General features: G+C 39.1%; 1 protein-coding gene across 4 annotated transcripts in view; it reads right to left on the bottom strand.

The window, feature by feature from the left end:
* Window positions 1–15,853, bottom strand: part of STXBP5 (syntaxin binding protein 5) — a 396,458-nt gene that overhangs the window by 107,207 nt on the left and 273,398 nt on the right. For all 4 annotated transcript variants that reach the window (XM_075862864.1, XM_075862866.1, XM_075862865.1 and 1 more), the window contains exon 9: window positions 12,812–12,890. In XM_075862864.1, coding sequence (XP_075718979.1) covers window positions 12,812–12,890 — 79 coding nt within the window. The remainder of the gene's footprint in view (window positions 1–12,811; window positions 12,891–15,853) is intronic.

The raw sequence follows: 15,853 nt of genomic DNA, 5'->3' as shown, positions 1-15,853 counted from the left end.
CATCAACCTGTGAAAAACCGTATAATAAAGAAATGTCTTCACTTTGCCACATCATCCAATCACTATATCGTCCATAGTGACATAACATTCTGTGGCAGCAAATGGACAATGCGGTATGAAGATGTTGCATCATTATAGACACGTCGTCACCGAAGGCCATCAGGAGCCGAAAGTGAGCACAGTAGCACGGAAAAACTGCAAAGGTTTATTAGAATTTAAACAAATTTGCCAAAATCTCTGCCATCCCCTTTAAAGAAGAATGTGTTGGATAGGTTCCTAGAACTGCTTCTATGGCACAGTGGTACTGCACATGAAAACAACTGTTTTTACACGTGCTTATGAACACAGTGTTCTTTTTTTTTACCAATTGAACTAAATGTGGAAAAACAAAAAAAAAACAAAAAGAAAAACATGAGGGATAGGAAATACTCTAAAAATGTAAGTTTTTTTTTTTTTTTAAAGCCACATTAGGTGATCAGGATTTTTTTATTTTTTTAAATCTTGGTCGCTACAATGTTACATCTAGTTCTTTTTCTTTTAACCATTTATTCAACTGCAGATCTGAAGTTTAACGGGAGGACAAGGATAAATAAAAGGTGTATAGAGCTTCCTCACAACGCCAGGTGGAAACAGTAGACTGTGTGCACTGTGGTTCTGTAATGCTGTCGTCTTTTAACGACCTTTTCTACGTCTCTCAAAAAAGAAGGCCAGCAGCCAGAAAAGACTGAGGGATGGAAATGAACTGTGTGAACGTTCTATGTTTCAAGTTACAGCAGTCAAACTCTTATTTTTCTTGCTACAAATGAGCAAATCCCATCTGTGGAAATGGCAATAAGCAGATAAGCACCAATTTAAATGTATTTGGATGCCCCATCAAAATAGAACTAGTCTTTCCGGGGAACTTGCAATAATTTTACAGCTTGTCTTCGAATAAAAAATAAAAAAAATTAACAGAACATTCAGCAAAAAAAGGGAATTTGTGCTATTTCTCATTAAAATAATTCCCTGGCACACTTAAACAAGATCCAGAAATTACAAGTGAAACACGACTGTATGCTGGATTACAGGGGCGGGTGGAATTACAGTATTAGCCCTGATGGTATACCATAAACCTAGAAGGGAAGGATTCTGCATGCTACTGAAATATACAGTCTAGAAGAAATGTTGTAGAGAATACAGGCGTTCATTTTCTCCTTATTCTTTCCATTTTTTTGGTGACAGAGGCTTAGAGGTGGATCTTAGCTAGGGAGAATGGTTTAGGCGTCTTCGTCTCCTATTTCAGTCCAAACATTGGGGGAGGGATTTTTTTGCAGATGCCTTACAGTCAGATATGAGACTGAATAAGATCAGTTGGGAGGAGAATATTTAAGAAGAACTAGCTGGGCTTTTTAAAAACTTTAGCTTTTTGCTTTCAAGACGCACATGCTGAAACTCGGCATCCAGAAAAGCCACCCAAATTTTACCCTCTTGCCATTAAAATCTGCTTTTAATACAGGATCCAGTCCATAAAAAACTATTTCTGGATCTTCCCTTCTGTATATATGCAACTGTAGCAGAAAACATTACAATTCAGTCACTTGTCTGACTTTACGTTTTCATATTTTTATAAACGCATCTCTTAATGATGATGTCTAATGTTGCATTGTTCAAATATAGAAAACTAGTAATAGAATAAGGCACCAGGTTCGCGAACACACAAATTGTGGAGCTGCCCAGTGATGAAGCCCTTCTGGCTGGGGATATCCTTCTCTATTACTGTAAACACCACTACTTGGGTATGTATATTGGCATAATAAGAAATACCATAAATAAGTTGCAAAAATAGAAAAATATTTGACAATCTTCACTTACATGATTAAAACATTTAAAATCGAATAGAAATGTTCTATCCAACAATCTTAGGGGCTCCTTCTCTATTACAAGAATCGACTTCTCTGACAAGTTATTCCTACTGTGGAAATCTAACCTGTACTTTAAAGGGAAGTGGTCACCAGCATTTCACCTATTAAACCAGCACTACCTGGTGGTAGCGGGTAAAAATCATTTCTATATAACCTTTAATTGTCTTCTTAGTCGGCTCTGTAGCTTTAGTATTCCGGTTTTTAGTGTTCCCACACAGTATGCTAATGAGCATAAAAGAGTCACATCTTCATTTGAAAAGAGTCACATCTTCATTTGAAGAGTCAAATCTTCATTTGTCAAGTCTTTCAGAGCTTACCCCGCCTCCTTACATTTGATTGACCGCTCCTCACCTTCCACCAGCACACAAAATCCTGCGATAGTGCATTGATGTCCTCTTCTTGGGTGTGCGCACAAAGGGACTCCGGATTATTACGTTAAAAGGCGCGAAAAGTTTACAGACCGTTATTTACAGTCGGAGCAGGAGTTTAGGAGAGGGGATAACGGTGATTAACTTTTTATAGCAGCGGCCAGTGAGGGAGAAGTAAAGTTCAATAGGTGAAATGCTGGTGACAGGTTCCCTTAAAGCCTTCCAGAGACAACCTCATTACTATTAGGATTACTGCAGAAAAACTACTGATCCTGTTAAAATGAAACTCTCAAGAACCCTCCTCCATTCAGATATGGGTTGACAAGATGGATCACTTGTGTAGGATGGAGGAGATCACCAATTGGGAATACAGACAACATACTAAATTTATGAGCGTGTGGGGCCGATGGTGCTCCTCTATAAAAGACTTAGTTGTTGATCGTAATCTTCTTTATTTTCCAAATGTAATAATTTGAGTCTTTTTTTTTTTTTATATTATTATTATAATATATCTGACCGCATGCAGTACATTAACACACTAAAAACCTGGGTTCAGACTTCCATTCATAGTTTTATACTCCTGATCTTTATGTACCTTCCTTTCGAACCTCGTCTAAACTATTTGTATAAAATTACTATACAGGACCTGGGTGCCCTCTGTGGTTTTCGATTTTTGCAGATTGGATACCTTGTAAAATCCATATTACTATATTTGCGAAAACTTTTCAATAGAGAATTAAAAAAAAAAAATTACAAAAAAATTACAACTAGTGATAGAATTAAAACCATGAGAATATATACAGTGCTTCCATTACTGAAAGAATCATAATAGCTAGAATAATTCTATTTCAGAAGACAATGACCTAATATCTGACCACAACATCATAGTGAAACAGGTGAAGAAAGAGGAAAAAATAAATGCATTGTAAAGGTTATCCAAAATGACAGGAAAAATATAAAGCTCGGCAATTATCAGTAGAAGGCAGCAGATCATCCCCATTCCTATAAATAGACCCATTAGCACACAAGGTTAGGGCCTCAGTGAAGCAGCGTACAATCAATGCACACACCTCAAAAACCCTTAGCAATTGTGATTTTAATAAGGGCCTTGGAAAAACCAAGTGACACTCATTTTTGTTGGTTACTAATAGAAGAGCTGCAAGACTATGCTAAAGGCCATGAATGAACGGACAGATAACGGTGTCTAGACTCTGATGGAACGTTTTTTTCTATTGTGGTTATTAGCAACTGGTAAAAAGGGAAAGTATTGTTTGTGCTATTTATTTAGATTTACTGAAAATCAACAAAAAAAAAAGTTACTAAGTAGATCTTTAGGCTATGTTCACACGGGGTATTTTGCAGAGTTTTTTGACGCGGAAACCGCGTCGCAAAACTCGGCAGAAACGGCCCGAGAACGCCTCCCATTGATTTCAATGGGAGGCGTCGGCGTCTTTTTCCCGCGAGCAGTAAAACTGCCTCGCGGGAAAAAGAAGCGACATGCCCTGTCTTCGGGCGCTTCCGCCTCGGACCTCCCATTGACTTCAATGGGAGGCAGGAGAAAGCGTATATCTCGCTGTTTTATGCCCGCGGCGCTCAATGGCCGCGGGCGAAAAACGGCGCGATAATTGCCGCGAAAATCGGCGTGCAGGGAGAGGAATATCTGCCTCAAAGTTCCAAACGGAATTTTGAGGCAGATATTCCTCACCCAAAATACTCAGTGTGAACATAGCCTTAATGTTTCAGTAACTTAACTGTATCTAAATATACAAATGAAACCATTTAAAAGCACTGTACATAAGTGTACAAGACATAAAACATAAAATAATCACATAAAACATAAAATAATCACTATTCCCCATAATATGAATCATGCGTGGGGATAAATACATTTGTCTTCAAGATAAAGATATGTAAAGCCATAGGATAAGTTCATGGGCGTAACATAGCAGCTGCTATGGGGCCCAACAACTAAGGGGGCCCATCTCCAAACAGGTGCAGCTAGTCAATCCTACGGATAACGAAGGGGGAAATTGAAAACCTGACGCACCCCTGCTGTATGCATTATCAATCTGCTCCATCATCAGATTTTGCCTTTTTCCTGTATTGTGATACCCTTATGTGCATTTTCCTGTCGTGGTGGCAACATTCAGTTTTTTTCCCCTGTACTGTGCTATCACATTTTTTGAGTGTGTTATTTCTTTGCTACTGTGTAATCACTGTGTGCATTATCCCTGTATTGTAACATCACTGTTTTTAGAATTCCACAGTTAAACCTTTTCTTTCTTAGAGTAAAAAAAAAAAAAAACGTATATCGACATATACTCGCCTGGCTGATGCCAAAAGGACACACAGCCGACTACGCTTACCTATGTTGTAAAAAAAAAAAAAAAGTATGCCAACTTTTACCAGCCTTGGCTGGTGCAACAAGGACACTCTTTTGGAATTCCTCAGGTCTATAGAGCTCTATGAATACATTCAGCATGTGTCCCAATGCATACACTGAACGTACACATTGAACATGGTGTGAGCAGAGCCTTTATCATGAATTATACAGTTCCAAATGACTAAAGACCAGAGTCTCACAAAATGTAAAAAAAATAAGTCTTGACAGCATAGTGCGTTTTTTCACTTCGGACATTGATGGCATATCACTAGGATGTGACATCAATGCGTAATATGTGTGGGTCTGACTGCTGTGACTCCAGCTGACTGCTAGAATAAAGTGCCAGTGGTGCCCATTCTGCTATGCAATCGAAGAAAGGAACTGCTGCACTCCAGATAATCCAAAGAAGTGTATTTGATTTATTCATCAAGCATAAAAACACTTGCAACGTTTCAACCCCTGAATGGGTCTTTATCAAACATGCTGTGCCGCTGTTTTCCTGAATATATGCACATTCAGCTATGATTTTTTCTGAGGCTGCATGAGTATTTATGTAAAGTAATATTTATTTAGTTATATATTGTGCTATATACGGTTTTAACACGCAAGGATGTTTAAAGCAGAGACGTTCTTGTCATAGATTTAGAATGTAAGTTACTAAACCGAAATATGTAATGAAAAATAAACTATGTATAAAAACCATATCTATGGAAGTGGGGGGGGGGGGGATAAATGTTGGCCTACCGTTGCCAATGAAATGCTTGCTTACATTCTTATATTCTATAGTGTTCGCTTTCAAAATATCAGTAAAAGAATTATGCTACTTGCATAACCACTGCTCCTGTTTCCATGTTCTTTAACAGGATTTTTTTTTCTCGATTTGAGATTATAAAACGAAGACTTGTGTGCATGAACAGCTACGTCCTTAGAAAACATGCAAAACAAAGGGGTATTCCCATCTCAAACTATAACATATTCACAGGAAATGCCATATGTCCGATGTGGGTCTTACCTCTGGAACCTGCACCTCTCCCTATAACAGGGTGCCCTAACCCCCATCCTATCTTCTCCCACTGGTGCTGGTCCCTCGCCCTTGATTTACACCGTTTCTGTAATTACCATAGAAGTGAAAAGTTACAAAAATATCGTAGAACAGCGAGCTACGCGGTTTTCGGAACCCAGGAGCTACGAAAACAGTATAGCTCACGGTCACCGTAACTCTCATTCACTTCTGCAGGGGTTACAGAAACCACGAAGCTCAGCCGTTTCCACACACCCTGCCACCTTGTAACTCAGTGGCTGGGGACCAGCGAGAGAAGGTAGGACGGGGTCAGGGGGTCCTGTTCTAGAGATAGGTGTTGGTCCCAGAAATGACATCTTTATGCCATAAATGAATCAGATGGGAATATCACTAATTTTAATAACATTTATGTAAATATTAAAATTGTTTAACTGCAATGTAATAAAGTGAAGTTGTATTTTTGTATAACTATTCACTATTTTGTTTTTTAGCTTTATAAAACGAAACAAAACAAATATGAAATGTTTAGGCTCTGTTCACATTTTGTTTTTTCCCTATGTTCGGCGTATGCACCAGGAAAGCTACCGATGCATATATCCAATGTATTCATAGGGACACATGCACCCAACATTTTCCAAAAGAGGGTCCTTTAGGCAAATAGCAGGCAGGTATATGTCAACAGTTTTTTTTTTTTTACTGTATAGGAAAGAGTGACCTGCTGTGCTTTCCTATATAGAGGATACAGGAAAAGGTTTACCGCATGGTGTCATACACGGAGTTATAAATCTTCTCCTGTAATACTATTTATAGAAACAAGACCAATAAATATCTGATTAAATAAAATACACTCACATAGTTACATAGTAAAATACAGTGAAACTCCCCCAAATGATCACTTTTTAAAGAAGACCAAATCTAGGCTAGATTTTTCGGATGGATTTTCAATCCCCTTATATCCTATGTATATCGGCTCTCGTTTATGAGAATACTAAAAAAAATATTTTTTATTGCCATTTTGGGTGATTGTCTCAGAGGTTGTACATTTAAAACATTGTGGTTTATGTGTAATCTTTTATTTAGAGATAAATAAATTGTATTAATTCGAGATAAAACAAGCTTCATTTTATTGGTAATCTCTCTCATCCAATCAGAAAGTTACACTTATTTACTGACTGAGAACAAGTATACAAACTCAGCACTTACTGTAGATATTTGAGGGTATAGGATGTTTTCGACAAATCATTACTAAGCAGCAAATAAAAATATATACAGTTTTTTTTGGGGACAAGTCGTTTTTTTTCTGTCCACCAATCCAATGTCCCCCCTTAATCTCATTAATGCTTAGCTGTTGTAGTGGTAAAAAAGACGTCCTCATATTTAACCTTCACTGCAATAGAGATCAGTGACTGCATTAACCTGAATAAAAGCTGAAAGCTTGGAAAACGCAGTCTGAGGTGATTGCCGATTTACCAGGATCAGTGTCTGGAATGGGTTTAGTCCTTGAATCCCATATATTTCCCAAGTACCAAAACATGGAAGACTGTCAGAAGACTACAAGCAAAGAGGTTAAATTTGCACATATTCAATGTTCATTCCCTAAAATCCCTGGGGGGGGGGGGGGGATTATTTCAACATTTCCTTAGTTTTATTACTGTGCTCTGAAGATCTGTCACACAATTGTATATACTGTACTTTGTTCTACAGTAAAACTTTTGGGATGATTGAACTATTGTGAGTTTTCGATCTGATATCGATCTCATATAGGTCTGTTTCTATGCGTTTGATTGTCCATCCAATGAGTTTTCAGTTCCCAACAATTCAATAAATATCACATTTGCTGAGCGCAATAAGGAACATCATTGATCTTCTTGCAAAGGGAAAAGACATACTAACTCACATCTTCTTGTGAACACTTTGTCAGAACAAAGTGGTAGAAGAAAATTCTATGCTAAAGACTTTCTCCGCCAAAATCTATTTTTACAAAAATATGATTAATACAGCACTAAGAGACAAAGGGTGCAGTTTGAGTCCTGCTTCAAAGTGTTTGACCAGATTTTTAGATTTGCAATTTTATTGGCTCAAGACTGAGAGCACACAAAAAAGATGTGACAGTTTAGGGACCATTGAGGAGGGAAGCGAGGGATTGCCATGGGCTCAACGACTAGAATAAAGAGCAAGGGCGAGAAGGGGGGCCTCCCTGGCTGGTGCCTCTAGTGGTAGAGAAGAGGTCAGAGGAGAACCCATTGTACTGTACAAACACCTTAGGGGAACCACAGTTTTAAGTCAATCAGGGCACTCTCTGTCACATTAAGTATTGAATCCAAGTGCTATTTGACAATACAATTGAACATGTGTTTTCCAAAATAGTGCAAATAGGTGTAAACTTAGCTACAAAATAAAAGGATGTTTCGGTCCTCCAGGACCTTATTCTCCAAGTCGCAGTAATAGAGAGGTAAGAAATGGGCGCCAAAAGCACCGTCTAGATGCGAGTCACATGCAGACAGCAGAAAAAAATGGGGCAAAGATAACTTCAAAACCAGAAAAAAGGCCATACTTACTAAGTGGGTGGGTGAAAACCCGTTGCGAGCAGGATGCAGACAGGTCAAAAATGCTTCAGAAGGAGGGTGCATTAAATAGTGATAGCCACTCCCACTAGTCTTGAGGGGAGTGGCGAACTAAGTGCTCACAAGTGTGTGATAATTGAGTGTCAGTGTTCGTGTAGTGCTAGGGTGTGAAAGAAATGTGTATGGTATAGAAGTGTAGGAACTTTGTGAAAATGTAATAAAAAAATAAATAAGTGTGATGAATAGGGGGTCAGTGCTGTGAATAGTACACGGGGTGTCAGTACTATGTGTAATACGTGGAGTGATAATGTGCCTGTCGCCAGGCATAGCATATCTTGCTATACCTGGGGCACTTCTAATGCCCACTCCTTATCTCTCTATACCTGCGATTTGGAGAATAAGGTCAGGATGGACCGAAACGTCCTTTACTTTGTCGCTAAGTTTATACTTACTTGCACTATTTTGCATGTTCAATTGCACTGACAAATAAATATCACTTGGATTCAATAATTGATGCAACAGAGAGTTCCATTGTCATTTTGTACTACAGGGGACCGTATCAAACACCTTTCTGACATCGAGAAAAGAGCATCGCCTCAATGCCCCTGTGTTCACAAAAGTTTAACAGGTGGTGAACCTGTCGTACATTATCCGATGCCTGTCGAGAATTTTAGCTAGTCATTTAACGTCTGTACTTTGGGATCATAGATGAAGATGTGGTGGAGTTAAAGACCTCGCAACTTTTAAGAGTGGAAAAATTTTGACAGGGCTATGCTCAAAACGGAAGGCCTTTTATTTGGTTTTAATGGCACCTTCTAATTCTCTTCAGCCAAGCTGGTGGGCAGGGGTGGCAGAGAGAAAATCTTGAACGGGCACTGCTCAAGGATAGTCTGCTCAGTGTAAAATTAAGACAGGTGACTGTGAAACTCATGCACTATTGACTGAGGGTTGAAGGTTGTGTTCCCTTCTTGCATGCACAATGGGAAAGAATATCAGGGCTTTACATCTGAGTCAGTGGGCCAGACGAGAATTATTTCTATTGTGTGTATATAATATTGCTACTGAGACTAGCAGATGATTCTTTCAGCTTGTTCAGCAAGGGAGGGCTCTAACTCATGCCGGACCCACGCCAACTCTTGCGACAACAGAGGTGTTAAGGATTGTTTCATTTGGGACTCCAAGAGGTTTGTTTGGCCCCATCAATATTACAAGGTGCCCATAATACATGGCCGGCACAACTTTGTCATGGCAGACTGCTACAGTCATGGGAACAAGAAAAGTACTCCCTTCTCCAATTCGGTCTATTTATTAGGGCTTAAACAAAAATTGCTCATAGCACTCCAGGGCATGGCAGCAAGAGTATTTTTATTCCATCACGTATGCGTTCTTACTACTTAACATCATGCTGAAATCAGCCTGCCACTTCTTTATGCCCTCACAGAGGGCAGCATAAATATTCTGCATGTCTCCATGGCCAAACCTTTTTCTAGAGTATTGATCAGGCTGCTTTGCATGCCTCTGTAGTATTTACTCTAAACCTTCTATGAGTTTGGGTGTCACTCAACATTATACAGCTTTGTTTGTGGTATTAGGATGCATCCAGTACCACAGATGTGCCCCCACCATTTTGATAACTAATTCTGTGTTTTTCAATTCCCAAATGCCTTGTCGAGTGTCTTTTGGTTTGTTTTATGGTTTCTTTAAAAATAACAGAAAGTGATCGGGGTGTCCTTTAAAGTCCAAAATGCAGGAAAGCTTCATGACTGCTAAAATCAATTGCCAAGACTAAGAGCGACATCTTCATCCTTTTACTATCTGCAGAATAGTTGAGTTTAAAAAATTGCGGTTAGCAATTTTTAGTTAGAAAGTGGAGAAATAGACTCAACTCTTATCTTTTATATAGGTTTGCAGGCTTTTCGGTTTTCCTCAATCTATATTTTTTATACCACGTTATCCAGAAATGACGTTTGTAAAATAAGGGACGCAAGGGGCACAGCTGCATCTTATAAACTAGAAACATGCTAATTCGGAGACCTGCATCTGGCATTAAAAAAATAAACAGGATGACACACTGTAGCTTGTCGTGCAGTATATGCAAATGAGGCCCGACACACAGGGAAATGACACAGTTGATAATGAGAACTCGTGTACAGTAAAATTATATTGCTGGAGCAGTTGAATTCTTCAAAAGAGGCAAATTAAATATAGTCACCTTAGTAGTCCAAAGGATATGCACAAAATCTCAGTGCATATACAAAAGATAAGGCACATGTATCAGTAAGAGCTACTTTAGAGCATTAGATAGGTATTCTATTAAACATTCAACCACGGTTGCACGATGCATCGAAATGTTGATACTATTTAGATGCCGTGCACCCGCAAACTGTTCTAATACTGTTAATTTATGTATTTTGCACAGCTTAGTATTATAACACATGAATTTAGGCCCCATGCACACGACCGTAAAAAAATCTCTGTAATTTCGGACCGTAATACGGTCTGCAAATACCGACCCGCCGGTTCTATTGGCCGCGGACACCTTTCCGTATCGCTACAGTAAGGTGTCTGTGCCATAGAACCGTGCCGAAAATTATGGAGCATGTCCTACTTTTCGTTTTTTTACGGGCCGTTTGCATGATGCCTTAGTCTGTAGCAACATATCCTGCATGAGTGGCGGCGCTGGCCCTGAAGACAGAGAACATGGCCGGCGCACTGCAAAACATCCCCATGCTCGGTCTTGAGTGCCTGCCGCTCATTATTCCAGCGCCGGCCGCATCTCATCATGTGCTGCCCATTGTCAGAAAGCTAGGTCTCCTTAGCAGGTCATGGGTCCTCCAACAGGATAATGAGCCATAACACACTGCTAAAAATATGCAAGAATATCCATTGGACTATTCTTAAGTGGCCTTCTATGAGCCCTGATCTAAATCCTATTGAACATATGTGGAAGAGAATGAGACTTGCAGTCTGGAGAAGACACCCTTAAAACCTGAGACAGCTGGAGCAGTTTCCTCACGAGGAGTGGGCCAAAATACCTGTGGACAGGTGCAGAAGTCTCATTGAGAGTTACAGAAATGGTTTGCAGTGATTGCCTCAAAAGGTTGTACAACAAAATATTAAGTCAGCATCATTTTTGTCCAGTTTCATCAGTTTATTTTAAATTTTTCTGTTGAACCACAATCCAAAAGCAATGTGTGATTTACATTAGTTGATTTTCAGTAAATTAAAATGTATTATTACTTTTGTCAGTTTCAAGTTATTTCAGTGACCATTGTGGGTTTTCCATTGTGGGTACCAACAATTTTGTCCAGGACTGTATTCAATATTGTAACGACCGTAATAACCTGCACAACAAATTTATAGCGGATTTATGTGTACTCTGTAAAAAAAAAAACTAAGAAAAAAAATCTTTCACTTTTTAATGTGAGGCACGGGGTATTATGAATTTTGTGCCTCACATTAATAGTAAATAACCCCATCATGTACATCACACGTTAACCCAATGTTGTCCATTATGACTATGAGAAACATTATGGGGTTAATCACTACTAATGTGAGGCACATGGAGGTTCAAAATTCATCACACCATCTGCCTCACATCAGAAAACGGAAGAACTTTTTTTTTATTTTTATTGTTGGCAAAGTCTTGTTTTGGTATTGAGAATCGCAACACTACACCAAGTATCGGTATCGAAGTCCAAATTCTGGTATCGTGACAACCCTACATTCAACTAGAGCCATGCAGTAGAAAGAAGTTCTGATTTTTTATGGGGTGTCAGGTGGGATCTCCTCAACGCTACACACATTATCCAACTTTTAGCAAATACAATGCAGAATAAACTGTGAAAGTATTATACAAGGTATCATATTTATTGACTGCATCCACATGTATCTGGTTATACAGGACTCCATTAGATACTGGATAACAATATAAAGTAGTCTAAGTATTGTAGTATCATCCACTGAAACAAAGATCATCATATGCATTAAAATGTTTAAAATAGCCGAGACTTGCTTAGTGGACTACACGGGCAAACATGGTTCCCTGCTACAGCTCGTAGTATATTAAAAATTGTCACGCAGCCAACCATCGACTATGCCAATAACATAAATCAGAACATCAAAAATAATGTGAACCTGTGGTCTGTTCGAATTGTTTATGTTATGTTACCCACCGTCATATGTATATAGATTTTGTTGTAAATACCATGTCTATGGTAACGGCTATTGGAACACCTCAATATTGTTGCACGAACATAACTTATGACTACCACTTACTGACTTATCAGATGCTTACATCACCAATTGGTACATTCAGTAGCCCAAAAAAGAAAAATTATTTTGTACTATATCTGAATTGTCCACAGTAAGTCACCAACGGTCCCAGATTGTGTCTTTGCTAGTCTTACAATATATGGCTGGTGTCACTTGACATAACAGAATAATGGCACGCTGACGCTTTGAACACAATTATAATATTCTTATATTACTACTTTCTGTGTTTATAGGTAAATAAAAGGAACGGCAGGCAGTTTTATTGGAGTTTGTTGTACATTCATAGGTTGTTTGCTCACCCATTTTTTGTTGTTTTGTATTCCACTTTCAAGATTGGCTTGCATGGTTCTGGTTTCTTTCCATCCTTTATCTGTTTACCTAGAACACACACATGACATGGTTATTTAAAAAGTGTATGACATTAAAATGTGTTTACTATATTAGGCAATTGTGTATCTGCCAGTGAAGGGCAACAATAGAATATTTCAAATAACTTTCTCCAACATTCTGGATGCGTATTTTCATAAAATAGCTATTCTGAAATAGTCCTAAGCCTCGTGCACATGACTATACAACATGGATTCATAATATGGCAGCCATAGAAATTTGTGTATCTAGAATGTGCATCTGTGTGCCTACAAAGATAAAAAAAATGTGGCATTTTCCATCACATATATTACAGAGAAGCATTTCCACACAATGGCTCCATGCCGTGTGCTTATGTCTCTGTAATAAGGAACTGTAAGGACCCCATGTGCCGCCATACTGGCTCTGTACACACGGCTTTTAAGTGTGCACGAGGCCTTGCGTAGGTCTGCAAACGCAATTGTAATAACCACGTAAACACTACCATAAAATTGTACAACAAAGGTCTTCTGTGTTTAGTTGTAGGAGTCCACTATGCAAAGGAAGTACATTTATGCAAGTTTTTTTACTTATTTTATAGGTCCCTTACAAAGAATTATTTATTTCTGACTCTACAATCAGATCCTAATCACACAAAAATATTTACTTCCTGGGACCAATGTATATTAGTCTTTAGGACTACGAAATACACACGTCCGTGCATGGTCTAAATCAGTGCTACCAGCGTCAGACCGTGTATAGACACACTATTCACAAGGGGGATGGTAAAACATGATTGTGAATTCATTCATACATTTCCAGGAGAAATCAGATAAACGGCAAAACTAAAGATGTAAAAAAAGGTGCTCCAAAATTGTTATTTAACAGGTAATACAAGTATTTACTGATATAGACATATCGAGATAGCGGACAGGCCCTTTCTAAGGCCAAAATTAAAACGGACGCAAGGCACTGAATTTGGGGTTACTTCAAAATGGTATTAAGGGGATCATGGTTTTTCTTTTTCCCTCTCACTTGGCTTTGCAATGTACTTTCACATAAAGACAAGAGAATTAGCTTAACAATCCTACCACATCTAACAGAGTTTGAAAGAGAGAGTCCAGATTCCACCACATATGTCATCATACAAAATTTTATTGCCTCTAGCTTATCAAGTTGTCTTAAAATAATATCAGGGCCTCAGTTTATCATAACTGCTAATGGCTCTATAGCTAGAGAAAAAAAACAATGACAAATGACACAGCTGGCAATTAAATCTTGCGAATTTAGTCATTTCTACTAGGCCCTATTTTTTGGTTTCATTCAGAATTGTGCAAAAGTTTTAGGCAGTTGCTGCAAAGTAAGAATGCTTTCAAAAATAGAAGTGTTAGTTTTTTTTGTTTTTTTTAAATTAACAAATTGCAAAGTGAATGAATAGAAGAGACATCTAAATCAAATCAATAACTGGTGTGCCCCCCTCCCCCTTTGCCATCAAAACAGCATAAATTCTTCTAGGTACACTTGCACACAGTTTTTGAAGGGACTTGTTCCAAACATCTTGGAGAACGCCACAGATCTTCTCTGGATGTGGGCATTTTCAAATCCTTCTGTCTCTTCATGTAATGCCAGGCAGACGTGATAATGTTGAGATCAGGGCTCTTTGGGGGCCATATCATCACGTCCAGGGCTCCTTGTTCTTCTTTATACTGAACATAGTTCTTAATGACATTAGATGTATGTTTGGGGTCATTGTTCTGCTGCAGAATACATTTGGAGCCAATGAGACGCCTCCCTGATGGTATTACATGTTGGATAAGTATCTGCCTGTATTTCTCAGCATTGAGGACACCATTAATCCTGACAAATCCCCAACTCCATTTGCTGAAATGCAGCCCCAAATTTGCAAGGAACCTCCACCATGCTTCACTGCTGCCTGCAGACTCTCATTATTGTACCGCTCTCCATCCCTTTGGCGAACAAACTGCCTTCTGTTACAGCCAAATATTTCACATTTGGACTCATCAGTCCAGAGCACCTGCTGCCATTCTTCTGCACCCCAGTTTCTATGTTTTAGTGCATAGATGAGTTGCTTGGCCTTGTTTCCACATCGAAGGTATGGCTTTTTGGCCGCAACTCTTCCATGAAGACGTTCTGCAAGCAGTAGATTGCTGTACCTGGGTCTCGCTGGTTTCTGCCAGTTCTGAGCTGATGGCACTGCTGGACATCTTTCGATTTCATGATTTGCATGATACAATGCATTCGCAAACTCTTCAGACACTTTAAATTTTCTCACATTTTGTTATGTTGAGGCCTTGTGCTAAAATAAAAACAATTCAAAGTTTTTCATCATCATTCTGCACTCACTTAATAACCCATAATAACAAAGTGAATACAGAATATTAGTAATCTTTGCTTATTTATTGAAACTGAAAAACTTAAAATATTCCATTGACATAAGTATTCAGACCGTTTACTCAGTACTTCGTTGAAGCACCTTTGGCAGCGATAACAGCCTCCAGTCTTCTTGGGTATGATGCCACAAGGTTTGCACACCTGTATTTGGGGATTTTCTGCCATTCTTCTCTGCAGATCCTCTTATGCTCTGCCAAGGTGGAGGGGGGAACGTAGGTGGGCAGCCATTTTCAGGTTTCCCCAGAGTTGTTCGATTGGGTTCAAGTCAAGGCTCTGGCTGGGCCACTCAAGGACATTCACAGAGTTGTCCCTAACCCATTCCTACGTTGTCTTGGCTGTGTGCTTAGGGTCATTGTCTCGTTGGAAGGTGAACCTTCGGCCCACTCTGACGTCAATAGCACTCTGGATCAGGTTTTCATTAAGAATATCTCTGTACTTTGCTCCAGTCATCTTTCCCTCAACCCTGACCAGTCTCCTTGTCCCAACAGCTAAAAAACAACATGATGCTGCCACCACAATGCTTCACTGTAGGGACGGTATTGGGCAGGTGATGAGCAGTGCCTGTTTTCCTCCAGAAATGGTGC

This window comes from Rhinoderma darwinii, chromosome 4 (genome assembly GCF_050947455.1).
Source record: "Rhinoderma darwinii isolate aRhiDar2 chromosome 4, aRhiDar2.hap1, whole genome shotgun sequence".
Lineage (NCBI taxonomy): Eukaryota > Metazoa > Chordata > Amphibia > Anura > Rhinodermatidae > Rhinoderma > Rhinoderma darwinii.
This window is presented reverse-complemented; position numbering and strand designations above follow the sequence as displayed.